The 15,118-nt window shown below is 41.7% G+C and overlaps 1 protein-coding gene across 1 annotated transcript in view; it reads right to left on the bottom strand.

Annotated features, from left to right (window-relative positions):
• LOC125426302 (sodium/hydrogen exchanger 10-like) overlaps nucleotides 1–15,118 on the bottom strand; it is a 146,446-nt gene that overhangs the window by 98,660 nt on the left and 32,668 nt on the right. The window contains exons 8-11 of the mRNA XM_048484560.1: nucleotides 8,216–8,359; nucleotides 6,560–6,731; nucleotides 4,721–4,802; nucleotides 677–869 (exon numbers count right to left, since the gene is read on the bottom strand). Of these exons, the coding sequence (XP_048340517.1) occupies nucleotides 677–869; nucleotides 4,721–4,802; nucleotides 6,560–6,731; nucleotides 8,216–8,359 (591 nt within the window). The remainder of the gene's footprint in view (nucleotides 1–676; nucleotides 870–4,720; nucleotides 4,803–6,559; nucleotides 6,732–8,215; nucleotides 8,360–15,118) is intronic.

The raw sequence follows: 15,118 nt of genomic DNA, 5'->3' as shown, positions 1-15,118 counted from the left end.
TATGCCTGTCCAAGCAGCCCCTGAGCCCTGCCCCCATGCGCCACCCCTGAGCACAGGGTGGCACACGGGGGCGTGGGTGTGGGGGGGGGCTGGAGCAGGTGTTGTCCCTGGGCATCATTTCCTCCCTATACACCTCTGCCCACACTACAGAAGGCGTGAAAGACAGGAATACAGTATGGACTCAAGATCAGGGGACTGAGATAAAGCCACCTGACCCTGGGTGCCTCTACTTGGCTACCTAGGAAAAGTGAAAGTAATTTTCCATCAGTCTGCTCATCCCCCATCCCCCTGGAGCTTCTCTGATTGATGCCAGGCTCCCACCTCACAGTATCCCATCTAAACACTAACCAGGGCCAACTGTGCTTAGTTTCCAAGATCTGGCAAACTTGGGGAAGCCTGGGCCATCCAATTCAGAGGAATATGACATTAAAAGATTTTTTGTCAATTGTGCTATATGATTAATTATAATATGAGATATAAGATACTTGCTTTGATGCTTCCTTCACAATTGAAACGAAATTGTGTCAATTTGTTTCATGAACAGACTAAAAGGAACTTCAGATAGTTATTTGTGCCTTTGTTGCAGTTACTATGCTAATTAGTCTGTAATTATGTTTCATTATTAATAAATCAAATTTGAGTTGGCTAGCTGATAATAAATATGAGAGGATTTGACATCTTAAATAATATGATGATACTCACTTTATAAGGGTAATCAATTCTAATGGTTTCTTCAGCCATTGCCCAATTTGCATCAGCCAAATATCTGTCAAGTTTCAGCAATGAAAAGCTGTGTGTCTCCATTTGAATGATACGCTGAATAGCATTACTCATAGCCATTCGTTTTGGAAGAGTGATATCACAGAGGCCTATAAACATAGAGATTAACAAAAAGTCACCATAATTAAAATGTATCTGAATGCAATGACAATCTATGGAAATGGCATGGGTGGAAACTGGAAATATTCTGATAGCTTACTAACAGTAGCTAAATTTGTTTTCTCCTCTTCTTGTAGATACTTAGCCTGGGTATGCACAGAGTTGCAAGCCCTTGGGTATGACACCAAAGGCAAGAGCCAGAGTTCTTGGTCCCAGCTCTTAGCCCATGACTTGTAGCCTTGGATCTGTATTAGTCAGCACACTGAATGATAATCTACAGTGTTTGTTTCAGTTAAACTGTATTTTGTATGCTAAATGTTTTGTACTTTGTAAATTTCTGTGATTTTGGATCTGTAGGGGAGAATAGGGACACAGACATATCCTAATAAAAATTTAAAAATAAGATGACTACTGAGCAGAGACTATTTGTACATGGAGAATGGTAGGGTCATTGTTCTTGTGGTCTTTATCTGGAACAGCCATACTATTCATCACTTGCCCTGGAAAAATAGTAACTGTCCTTAAACAACAACAGGAATTCCAAAATGCATCTGTACGACACTTGCTCTGTTCCTCTAAACACACTGCAACTGTATTTTTACCTCTCTACCTTATGCAGAGGCATATCTAGGGAAAATGTAGCCGGGTGCAAAATCTGAGTTTACCACCCCGCCCTGTATGGGCAGCTGTCCTCCCACCTTGACCAAACAACTTTTTTTTGCAACAGGTCTTGAAGTCAGTGTATGGACCCGGAGGGAAGGAGGAGGGGTGTAGGGGCAATTTTCTGCCCACTCACATGACTAAATGGCTGCAGCCCGGGGACATTTGACCCCATATGTTCCCCTGGGTGGTACACCCCTGAACTTATGGCTTTAAGTAAGGCTCTTTAGGACAAGAAGAGAATAAAAAGAGTGATCCATTGAACTCTGCAAGATAACATTGTGCTAAAAATAAGACATCATTACAGATACAAGCACAACATTCTCCGTTTCTTTCTTCAAGGCTAAAAGCACCCCACTAAATCCTTGTTTTTTTTAAAAAAGAACAAGAACCAAATTGTCCATGGCCTTCTACAACTTGATAAAGTGTAGTTCAGGGGTAGGGAACCTGCGGCTCGAGAGCCGCATGCGGCTCTTCTGCCCTTGCACTGCGGCTCCACGAGTCGAGCCGCCAGCTTCATCCTTGCCCACCCTGCAGGCAGCAGGGCGGGTGCACCAATTGCCCACAGCCAGCTGGGCCACGCCGCGGGCTTCCCCTCTCGCCCGCCCCGTTGGAGCGGGGCGGGTGCTTTCCTGGCGACCGGCAAGGCCGAGCTGCCGGCTTCATCCTTGCCCGCCCTGCAGGCAGCAGGGCAGGCGCATCCATGCGCTTCTCAGAATGAGTGGAGTAAAAGGTAAAACAAAACCCCAATATATACAGTGTTATCTTTATTTTAAATGTCAAAAATTATTTGCGGCTCCAAGTGTTTTCTTTTCCCGTGGAAAACGGGTCCAAATGGCTCTTTGAGTGTTAAAGGTTCCCTACCCCTGGTGTAGTTAATGGAGATAGAACCCTGAAGTAGTCCTTTGAGACTTGAGATAATGGAGATGCGGAAAAGAAAATCAAGAATTTATATATGTAATTTCAACAAGAGCTACTGCTAGAATCTAGGGCTATTCACTATGGCCCTTTCTGCATGGACCAATTAAACCGGGATAACATCAGTAAAAACCCTGGGGGGGGGGGGACATCGCACAGATTCTGCTCCTAATGCTCCGCATCCCTCCCCCAACCCGGGTTATTAAAGGATCGCAATTTTCTCCAGCAAACAGCCGGGTAGGAGGCACGTTAAAACACGTTGTGTGTGTTTGGTGTTCCCTGGTGCCTCTCTGCGCAGCCACGAAGGCACACAGGGCCTTATAATTGCTCTGGGGGATCAGCCGTGCCTGCCTGTGGGGCTATGTAATCGTGGTGGGGGAAAGCATCTCTACGTGGGAGTGTATTCCTCAGCAATGCTCACTGTCCACAGGATAGCCAGGCATGCGAATTGGCCAGGGCGAGGATGGATTCATATAATCCGCCTTTCACCCATGTTTATTGTCCCATGCAGAAAGGGCCTATGTCTCATTTTCTTTTCTCTGCAGAAATAAAATAGCAACCAGTGGCAAAGGCATAAAGTTTCACAAGAGAAATTAGTATAATTTAGTGAGATATCTATTTATAATGATACACAGCATAGCATAAAACAAATAGGCCAGTAACTAAGATGAAAGGATACAATATTCAATGTATCCAATATGACTGGGGAGAAAGGGCCCATCCTTCCCTCCAGATCTCCCTTTGCAAACCACAACTTTTCCTAAATGACAGCCCAAAGTGGTTTCAGTTTTTATTGTTAATAGGCCATTGTTAATGATAAGTCAAGCATATTTTCTGAATCCCCATCTTCATTTTATAAAAGCAGGACTCTAGAGACCCGCCTCTTGCAGGGATATAATGAAACAGGCATATTTGCAAGGGAAAGGATTACAGTGCAATTCTGAGTTGGGGAAGGGGGGAAGAGTTCTGGATGTGGTGTTACTCTGCTACTGGTGTAAATGCCACTCAATGCAGCCTAAGTGGCAAATACATCAGTGACTGGAAACTTATGCCTATGCAATGACTGGGCACAAATGCTGCCATGGTGCCAGCATTCCTCTGTTTCAGGAGCCTGTGCTGGTGCTGATGGGGGCATTACCAGGAGCACAGTTGACTTCAGTCAGCTTTCTGAGGCTTTCAGCCTGGGAATGCCTTTTGCTGGCATTGACATACCCCATCCAAAGGCATGGTGCAGCCCATTGAACTGCATAGGGGACTTTCACAGCCCTTGGGGAATAGTTCTTGGTTTTTTTGCTGGGAAGGTGCCACAAACTTCTCTCTGCACGCAGCTACCACACATCTATTCCTTTCATCCTACCTCCTACTTAGGATTGCACTTGGCCCTCTTTTTTAAAAAGAATGCTGGGGATTCAGAAAAACTGCTTCATCTGTCATTACAACAATATATCACTATTTTACTGCCTTTAAAAATACAGCTGTGATATAAATAAATCAATATAAAGTTCAAAAAAGGATGCATGCGTATGCTGTGATGGCACCGATTAAAAAATCTGATTACTTAAGGCTAATGTGGAAGAAAATAAATTGACTCCACAGCTGTGAAAATGGTGAGGGAGGGTAGACTTACAGAAGAACCCTGCCCAAACTGATTCCAGTGCTTGTGGCTTGACTGCCAAGAAAATCAAGAGGATGTCAAGTGTGTAGAAAAGTCCAAGACTAAGTCTTCCCATATTCTGCCAGTCCTCTGATTAAATTCCACATTTAAGTAAAACCATTTTAAAAGCAGCAGTCTGTTCATGTTTCTCGTTCAACTTGGCAGTTCTATTTTAATTAATTTTTCCCAGCTTGCCCAAGACTTTAGTTGTTTATTATATTTGCGGCAAACAAAATGGGAGAACAAATATGAAACAAATGTTTTAAGAATCATATTCAATAGATATGGACACCTTGAGAGGTGTCAGGACATCTGGCAGGACAGAAATAAGGTCAATCAAGAACCTGACTTTCGGAGATGTTAAAGTGCATGCCTAGGGCCAACTCAAGGGAAATTTACCAAGGATGGGAGTACAGAGAGAGAGAGAGAGAGAGAGAGAGAGAGAGAGAGAGAGAGAGAGAGAGAGAGAGTATTTATTTGCAATATGTCTCCTTTCCAGGCTTAGGAACTTGCCTTGCCACATCAAATGTACCAGAACATCCTTTTTCAAATAGATTTAATTTATATAGAATATAAACTTCTTTAAAAAGGTGAATTAAGGCACATTACCTAAAGCCATAACCATCCTTTTCACAGTGGTAGAATTAATCATCAAGGTCAATAAAGATATTGTTCCGGCATGCAATAATACCTGAAAGGCAGTTTTGAGCAATTAGTGCCTACTACCATCATTAGTAAAAGCTACAATAAAACATTAAATATTTCATTTAATTCTACTTAAGAGAATCAATATAGAGTACTGAAAAGAAGCCAGAACTTACATGCTATGCCACATTTTTACATCTTAAAATGCAATTGGTTTCATAATAAACAGAGACAAAAGAAACATGAGTTTAGGAACAAACAATTAGAGAGAAAGTGGCTGGCAAGGAAAGTTGCAGAGGAAAAGCAATAAAGAAGCAAAATATGCTGTGTTGTAAAAAAATAAAATAGGGGTTCAATGAAGTCTGTTTATTCCTGCATGAGTATTTATTTATTTTGTTGGATTTATATTCCACCTTGTCACCGAAGGGCTCTGGGTGGGTTACAATAGATTTAAAAACATTCCATAATCAATAAACATTAAAATATAAATCCTAACCAATTAATAATTTAAAAATCACTGAGATAGATGACATAAGCCAGAGTGCACTTTCTCAAATGCCATGAATGACGGAAAGTCATGGTCCTCATTTTATGGAGAAAATTATAGAGCAGGGAAGGGGAAAGAGAGAAATTAAGCAAAGAGAGATCTGGTGTAAATCAGGGGTAGTTCACTACTTTAGAAAACTGAATGGCTGAACAAAATGGATGATGAGTTAAGAGATTCTAGTCTCTTTCTTGTGCAATGAAAAATTAAGCCATTCTACAGATTGTGGCTTTTTAATTTATTGATGCATCTTTGTTTCAATATCTATATATAAAAAAATCTATCAGTGCGTTTTTCAGCTGACAGGTAATCTCCCAAACTACTGGACCGATTGCTTTGAAATTTTCACACAACGTCACATTTGCGTGCGGCCAGGTTTCCATACTGTTTCCACACCTCCTGTTGTGTACATGTCACAACCGTGCCAGTTATTGTGTACATGCCACACATGTGACAGTTGGAACCACAGTTCTGTTCCGCAACAGCGCCATCTGCCGGCCGTCAAAGCAACACCCTCTGATACAAGGGAACCAACCATGCCTTCCTTGAAAACCACTGCCTTATGGAGTGAAAGGGATGGGGTGGGCTATCTGCACATGGCCCACCCACCCTAGCGGAGGAAGGGGAAGGTGAGGGAGGGTCCGGGGGTCTGCTGGACCAAACGCTCTGAAATTTGAACACAATGTAGCTCATACCTCCCAGCGTGTATTAAGCTAGGTAATTCACCTGCAAGGGAAGGGAGTGAAAGGGACAGGACCAGCCACCAGCACATGGCCCACTCATCCTAGCAGAGGAAGGGGAATGTTAGGGAGGTACTGGCTGGGTTGCCATGCAAGGGAACGGGAGAGAGGGAGGGGAGAGAGGGGCCCCTTGCCCCTCCCCTCCCTTGCAATCATTGTGCAAGGACACATGTTCTAACCGTTCGATTCCCCTTTTCTTTCTTTTCCACTTCACCAGACTCAGCCACAGCAACGCGTGGCCAGGCCCGCTAATTCAATATAACATTTTTCAGTCTGAAATTTAATCATGAGATCTCATTTGATTTCTTTTACAAAATTCAAAATATATTTGAATTACCTTATGTAATATGCTGTTCGTTGTTTCACAAGTGGTTTTCATAGAAGAGTTAGCAAAATATGTGTATGCTCAGATATACCAGTGCAAGTACACAAATGTGTAAATACAATGTAGACTTCCCAGCAGATTTCTTCCACACTGATCAAAAATATGTTTTTTTAAAAAAACTTATTTATCTTTACCGTGCTTTTCCACTGCTGTTTATCTAGACCTTCTTCTTGACCAACTGCAAGAGCCATATTCAAAGTAAATGTGCCCCTCATTCCACTCCAAGCAATAACAGCTCCCCAACGCCAATTAAATCCATAGCCAAGACGGCTCAAAAAAGGGCTCAGTGCAAAAATAACCAAAGCCCTGAATATATAAGATGAAAATAATTAGTTAAAATATACTCAAAATATTAAACTATGTGTTACAAAGTCAAGCAAAAAAGTAAAACACCTTTGATAGATAAGAAAAATAAATTTGTTGTTCCCTGTAAGAGAGAAGAGATGCTACTGGATAATGCATTCCTCTTTTGAATGGCTTCCGATATAGCTGAAACTACTGACAACACACAGAAGTCCACTACATTCAAACGGCCTGGCATGCAAAGCTGATTCCTTGGCAGACTTACACATCAAGATGGAACCAAGTCACTAGTCTTATCTACCCAGAAGGAATAATCAAACATTTGCTTCCCTTTTTTTGTTTTAAATGCTTTAAAATTGTCTTTAGTGCTCTATTATGGTGAACTTGAGTGTACTTGGCACTATCTGCTGTGCATACAACTTCAAATCTTTCAATGGCAGAAGTTTCCACAACCCTCTCATCAGGAGAGGAGTCTGACAGAACCTCAGAACCTACATCAGAACTGGACAATTACTTCGCCTACTCCTCCTTATATGAATCATATGAAATCTGCTGAACAGTAATGGTTGCCAGAACTGGTGACATTACAGACAAACAGTTTGTCAGTTTCAATTATGATCTAACAAAGTTACTCCTTTCTGGAAGATATGCCTGAGATCTACAGCAAGACCAAAGTGCCAAAGGACCGCTCATTTGCCAGCAATCAGCAGAAACCCTAAACAACATGGTCTCAGTTCTGAATGCACCATCAGTTCTGATTCCACCTCCCCTTCTGAGAGAATAATAACTGACAACACCAAATGTACCAACAGGGTCCTAGGTGCCTATAAAGGCACCTTCTCCAGCTTGGGCCTTATTTCTGACCTCAGCACAAACTTCTCTGATAAGTCTTATGGGCACAATTAGAGCATTCTGTAAGTTTAGTCTTGCTTTTACAGTTCTTGACAGGTAGTTCTGACAAGTAGTTCTTGATAGGTAATTCTGACAGACCTCTCAGAACTGATGGGAATTTTGATCTCCAGTCTGCATCTTTGATCAGCACCACTGATGGATAGTTGACTGTACATGCTGCTTGGGTTTTTGGTTTTGGCAGAGGCATTCCTCCCATTGGACAAAGTGAGCAGTTGCCCAGGGTGCTGCCTTGTGGGGGGCGCAAAAACTGCAGCTTCGTTTGTGGGATTTTTTGTATTTTCAGTTTTTTCATTTTTGGCCTGCAGAGGGCTCAGTTTTGTTTCCAATGGGAGCTAATAGGAGATGAGGCTACACCTTTGATACCATAATGATGCCATCCCTGGCTGCCATGCAACTACCCTCCCCCTTTGGATTGGCATGCCCATCTCATCACATTCATACTATTAGTGGAAATAATACAATGGTGCATTTGGAACTGTCCGTGTAGGCTGGCAGCACTGAATTGTTTTTCAAAATATTTTTGGCAATTAATCTAGAAGACTCATAAGTCTCCTGAGAAAAATATGAATTCTTACCTTGTAAGATTCATTGCAAGGTAGGCTGTCACAACATAAAATAAAACACGGGCATTCATATACAGAAATGTTTTTTCAGCTATCACAAGTCCTACAATAAGGAATATCATAAGGTGAGCCACGAATGTCATCATTGACCAGAACCTGGATTTAAAAAAAGGATGTTACATCATTCTAACGAGCAAAAGTGTTATCAATATATCATTAGCAGAGACAGACTAGTTGAAGTATAACAGTCTTCAAACAACATCTCATAACAATTTTTTCTACAATTTTAAACCATAAGCAAGCATGGATGATGTTTTATTTCATTAACATGTTTCATAGAAATTCAGTAACAGTAAATTTGAAATGCACTTTGAATAAAAATGAAAAAAAATTATATTGCTGGAATTGTGAACCTCAAAGATGCACCTTTCGCTAGGACTTGTTTTTTATTTTTATTGTAACTAATTGGATATACAAACTACATCTCTGAGATATTGTTTGCAAAAGTCATTAGCAGGGATGGAAATAGAAGAGTAAGGAGAAGGCCCAGTTGCGATGCCACATGAGTTGTGCTTTAATTTTCAGTTTGATTACAGAAGAGTTGGGAAATGTAGAAGTCTGATTTTAAATACAGAAGTTGGTAAATACAGTTTGTTCTACTTATATGGGAAGTGAATGATGACATAGTGTGTGTTATGTAGTAAGCTCCCAAGGGGTAGTTTTATTAGAATGTTGCAAAACAACAACAAATTTTGAAAAACCTTAAAGACTATCCATTCTGAGGTATACTTTTTTGTGGATTAGAAAGGCAGACCTAGCCACGGTGATCCATGCAATGGTCACCTCCAGGCTAGACTATTGTAACTTGCTCTACGCGGGACTTCCCTTGCGTATGATCCGGAAACTGAAACTGGTCCAGCATGCAGCAGCACGCTTGCTCACAGGGGGCGCCTTTCATGACCATATTCAGCCTGTGTTGCATCAGCTGCATTGGCTTCCAGTGGAATTCCGAATCATCTTCAAGGTGTGGGTTTTGACCTTTAAGACCTTACACGACCTGGGACCCTCGTACCTTAGAGACCGTATTACCCCATATGCCCCTACTGGAAGCCTCTCATAGATGCTGCGGGCAGAGGCCAATTTGCACTTCCTGTGGTTCCCTGGCCCCTCAATGATGCCCAGGCTTGACGGCCTCCACATGGGCCAGGACTCTTTAGCACCTCTTCCTCTAGCTGTCCAGGCCCTGCGGGACCTTGGTGAATTCCGCAGGGCCTGCAAGACCGAGTTGTTCCGCTGGGCCTTTGGAGTGCCCAGTCGCTGAGGTGCGCCCCCCTCCTTTGCTCTGCTCCTCTGCTCCCTAATTTTTACAATTCCATTCTTATATACATATTTGTTATTCTTTTTTAGGAAGGGAGTCTGCCGTTCCCTCCTCTTTGGGAGAGGCTTTTAATGAATTGGGTCATGGGACGCTGTTACTATTGTTTTGTTTTGACCGCTGTTTAAATGGTTTTTAATGGTTTTTAATGGATTTTAGTAAACGGTCACTATTGTGACCCTTGTTACATGTTGTATATATATTGATATTGTTGTACACTGCCCAGAGCCCCTCTGGGAGGGGGCGGTCTATAAATTTAAATAATAAATAATAAATAAATAAATAAATAAATAAATAAATAAATAAATAAATAAATAAATAAATAAATAAGTATTGCTCTCAGCAGGCAGATGCATCTAGTCATATAGACACATGTGATCATACACACAAATAGGTGCACAAATGACAGGTATAGAAAGCTGCAACACTGGGGCCAAAAGTCATGAAATGTTTGTTTTTACATTTCTATGCAAAATCCAAGTGTATACTAGATACTAAGAGGGTGATGAATTCACAACAACAGTCACTAGTTATAAATTAGAACAGCATGAAAAACAGAATCAAATAAAGCCAATTACCCAAATTTAGAAAAATGTCCCCAGTCTTGACTGAACTGTGGTGAGATGTTTGCCCAATTTACTTACAAAATGTGATTTTGCTTGAGATTAAGACTGGAATGTAGAGTTTTAGAATGTAGAAATTTTTTGAAGATACAGGCCTAAGGACAAGTGAATACCCAGTACTGTCAACCTCTATCTTCTATGATAGTTCCCCTTCTTCACATTTTAAGTGCCCCTATGTAGAACCACAGTACCACACAGAAATTAGGTTTTGACTGTCCAGATGATGGATGCTTCCATTGTATTGGAAATTTTGGGTAGCTTTGTGGGTTTGAGTGGTGAACCTTCTCTTGCCTTAGACCTGCTCTATTGAATGCCCCTATCACATGCCTCTAATGCCTCTATTCACAAAAAAACACACAAAAAAACAAGCTAGCAGCCATATTTGATCTGGCCTGAGTGAGCAAATGTCTAGAGACAATTAGAATTGCCATCCGAGGGTGGAACCCCTTGGGCGAAGTCCAATATAAAAGCACATCTCTGGAGACTGGCTGTTGCTTGTTACCTAGCTCCATAACAGTATGAATGTTTTTCTCAAAGTAGCAATGGGGAATAACTCAGCTTGGCAGTGCAAGAGGCAGGCTAGGTATGATCTATTAGACAACTGTACCAGAATTGGCTTTTGAAACGTTCTACAGAGAATGCAAAAGAGACCAAATGGTAGTTGAAATATTTTTATATAAATTTTGGTTGCAAACAATCATACAGTGAGACGTTAAGAAGCATACACACAGTTCCTAAGTGATATAAGCAGGGAAGAAAAGATAGGTTTGGATGTTAGAGTAGGAGGGGGAAGGAAGGCACTTATACGTTACCTAAATTCAGCTGAAGAAGTTCTCAAAGAAGGCAAGGATTCCTATGCCAGCATAGAAATCCAGGGAAGGACGATATCGTGTCTCAAACCAACTAGACCAGGGGTAGGGAACCTACGGCTCTCCAGATGTTCAGGAACTACAATTCCCATCAGCCCCTACCAGCATGGCCAATCATCACTTATTGTTTAAAGGAGTTAAAAACTGCTTAATTTCCCATGTTGGTAGGCAGGCTTCCATGAGTGAAGCCTCTGGTTTTTTCCAGTGCCCTCACCTTCTCCATTCCCATCTCTGCAGAGCACAGTGCCTTTCTCTTTGGTAATTTCCTTTAATCCAGGGGGCTACCATCACTCAGATATATTATCCAAGCGCAAAGACAGAACAGAGTTGTCTCTCCCTCAGAAGAGATGCAGCCATCATGGGGCCAGAAGCTGGAAGACTTTAATGTTCATTCTATGGCATTGACAGAATAAGGAATGAGAAGGAAAGTCCTCCTATGGATTAAAAACTGTTTGAGAAACAGGAAGCAAAGGGTGGGTGCAAATGGGAAGTTCTCACAATGGAGAGATGTAGGGAGTGGTGTCCCCCAAGGGTCCGTTTTGGGACCAGTGCTCTTTAACCTATTCATAAATGACCTGGAAGTTGGGGTAGGTAGCGTGGTGGCCAAGTTTGCAGATGATACCAAATTATGTAGGGTGGTGAGAATAGCAAAAGATTGTGAAGAGCTCCAAGCGAACCTTGATAAATTAGGTGAGTGGGCTAAGAAATGGCAAATGCAGTTCAATATAGCAAAATGTAAAGTGATACACATAGGGGCAAAAAATCCAAACTTCACATACACGCTACAGGGGTCAGTGCTAACAGTCACAGACCAGGAAAGGAATTTGGGCGTCTTAGTTGATAGTTCCATGGGAATGTCAACTCAATGCATGGCAGCTGTGAAAAAGGCAAACTCTATGCTGGGGATCATTAGGAAAGGAATTGAGAATAAAACTGCAAAGATTGTCATGCCCTTATATAAAGCAGTGGTGCGACCGCACTTGGAGTACTGTGTCCAGTTCTGGTCACCACATCTCAAAAAGGATATTGAAGAGATAGAAAAAAATGCAGAGAAGGGCAACAAGGATGATTGAGGGATTGGAGCACCTTCCTTTTTTAATATAATTTTTATGGTATATTCTGGAACCACAATACAATTTATTATACTTTTTGCAGTTTTCCAAGCCATACATTTCCCTCTTTTATCCCTCCCCCTGAAATATATATCTTAACGGCTTTTCAACCAAACAGCAGTAAGTTCATTCTTTGTTGCCTCTTGTCCCATATTTCTTCTTTGACTCTGGCTTCTCTCATCCAATCTACGTATAATGTCCATATCTTCATATTTTCTCTTTGTTTTTCTTGCCACAATTTGTTCTGTGATATTATGTCAAATATGTCTAATTGCACTTGTTCCCAAATATAATCTAGCCATTTCTGGATTGTCCATTTTTTCTTACCTTTCCAACCATATGCTATTACTGCATGTACCGCTCTAACCATTATTTTATACCTTTGTCTATATTTTTATCATCCTTTCCATCCTCAATTACACCAGTAAACAATAGATCATTGTCTATTTTAACCTTTACCATTTTCTCTATATATGTAAATACCCTTTCCCAAAAACTTTTTACCTCTTTACATTCAATTTACATATGGTTATAATATGCATCCTTTTCCCCAGGATTGGAGCACCTTCCTTATGAGGAGAGGCTGCAGTGTTTGGGACTTTTTAGTTTGGAGAGGAGACATCTGAGAGGGGATATGATTGAAGTCTATAAAATTATGCATGGGGTAGAAAATGTTGACAGAGAGAATTTTTTCTCTCTTTCTCACAATACTAGAACCAGGGGGCTTTCATTGAAAATGCTGGGGGGAAGAATTAGGACTAATAAAAGGAAACACTTCTTCATGCAACGTGTGATTGGTGTTTGGAATATGCTGCCACAGGAGGTGGTGATGGCCACTAACCTGGATAGCTTTAAAAGGGTCTTGGACAGATTTATGGAGGAGAAGTCGATCTATGGCTACCAATCTTGATCCTCCTTGATCTGAGATTGCAAATGCTTTATTAGACCAGGTGATCAGGAGCGGCGACAGCAACAGAAGGCCATTGCTTTCACATCCTGCATGGGAGCTCCCAAAGGTATCTGGTGGGCTACTGCGAGTAGCAGAGTGCTGGACTAGAAGGACTCTGGTCTGATCCAGCAGGCTCTTTCTTATGTTCTTATGATATATCAGCAGCTGCTATATCACAGCTACGTTGCTGTTATATTTGTTAACTGTCACAATCCTACCCCTTCTTCATGGTAAAGGAGAAATCAAAAGATAACATAAAGATAAAGAAACAAGAAATTAAATCGTAACACTGCCAGCACTCCCAGATGTTGTGGCATACCCATTTATTTTAAAACTATTTAATTTTCCATGATACACAGGCAAAAGATTTGCTCAAATCTATGAAACACAAGTTAACTTCCTTCTGAAATTCTCTCCTATGCTCCAGTAACTAACATAAATTTGCAACATAATCTCTAGTGCCTCTTCCTTTTCTGAATTTTGACATTCCTTGTTCCACATATGGTAATAGTCTTTATTGTAAGATTTTGGGCATCATTTTATTTGTGTGAGAAATTAATGCAAAAGTTTGATAGTTGCTGCATTCTTTGATGTCCAAGATGGTAACATTAACAATTCATGGTATATAACACAATCAAATCCTGGTCATTTTAACAAACAGAATAGAGCTTTTACATCTTTCTTGAAGTCTGATTGCTTGTGCCACATTTTACCCAAAAAGAGAACTTAGGGAGTAGCGCCCCCTCCTCCTGGTCATGTGATTGTTTTGGTGGGAAAGTACCAGAGGGAGAAGTCTACTAGAAAGTTTTGGAAATCTGAGATTACCGCTTAAGTGTTTGGCGAGCAGTTCAACAGACCAGGGTGGAATAGATGGTCACAACAGAAAGCAGTTGGGCTTCCTGTGTTTCCCATGGAAAGGGTGTGGTGTCCTGGAATGATCATGTCAATAGCCTTCTCTTGGGCTGGCAGTCACTTCAGCATGATATATGCTACTGCTTGCCCTAGCTTCGGGTTTAAAGGGGACGGGGACATGGTTGCAGATATCCTAGTTTGAGGCCACCATTTTTCCATGTGTGATAATCTGTATGAGGAGCACTGACTCAGACACACTGTTGGCAGTATGGAAATTTCCCTTCAGTGTGAGCCTACAGAGATGAAATATCTGTAAGGGCTGTGAGCACAGAAGTGTTAGGAATGCCCCAAAAGGTATGTCCTCTCCCCTGTGTGTTTAAGTTTAGTGTCCTCTTTGTGCATTTCCCATTAACAACAATCAAGGCTACATTTTCTGTGTATAGCATAGGGGCCTGAGAGGCATAGATGTGTGCTTGTGCCCTACTACACCAACTTTGTATGTTCTGTATGGTGTTTATTTAGTGTGGGTGTCCAAAGGGTATGATTGCCAGCAGACTAACAGCTGCATCTAAATGGGGGGAGGGGGATGGCTCTTTGGAGTTGGCATGAGCTTACACTGGTGAATGTTACCACCCTGCTGGCAAATTTGGCAAATGCACCTGAGGTTGGGCAACCAGGGAGGTGGGCAGGTATCACGGAGGTCTGTGGTGGCTGATCCCAAAGGTTGGCTGGTGTTCCACCCTGCATTGACATCCGATTGGATGTCAGTGTAGGAGGGTAGGGCATTCTCGGAGGAGGAACTGATGATAATAACCATGGAGGGCTTTTGCCTGGCCAGGGAGATTTGTTGTTGTTCTTGCGTACCTGCGCTGGCAAAAAAAAAAAAACCTGGGAGGTAGTGGGGTGATGCAGTAGCAACAGAGACTTGGGCTCTGGATGGGGCTGTGAGTTGTCATCCTAAGCTACAGTGGAACTTTAGGGCAGGTCTGAATGAGGGGTGACTTGGTTTTGACTTGAGGGGTGACTTGGTTTTGACCTTTGCTTGGATGCCTATAGACTATGCCAACATAACTTTATGCCAGCTTCTTGGGGGGAGAAAGTCTTGGAAAGAGTTAGGGAGCAAAGGAAGTCCAGT

The sequence above is a fragment of the Sphaerodactylus townsendi genome, linkage group LG02 (assembly GCF_021028975.2).
Source record: "Sphaerodactylus townsendi isolate TG3544 linkage group LG02, MPM_Stown_v2.3, whole genome shotgun sequence".
Classification (NCBI taxonomy): domain Eukaryota; kingdom Metazoa; phylum Chordata; class Lepidosauria; order Squamata; family Sphaerodactylidae; genus Sphaerodactylus; species Sphaerodactylus townsendi.
The sequence above is the reverse complement of the archived record's forward strand: the minus strand, read 5'-3'. Positions and strand labels throughout refer to the sequence as shown.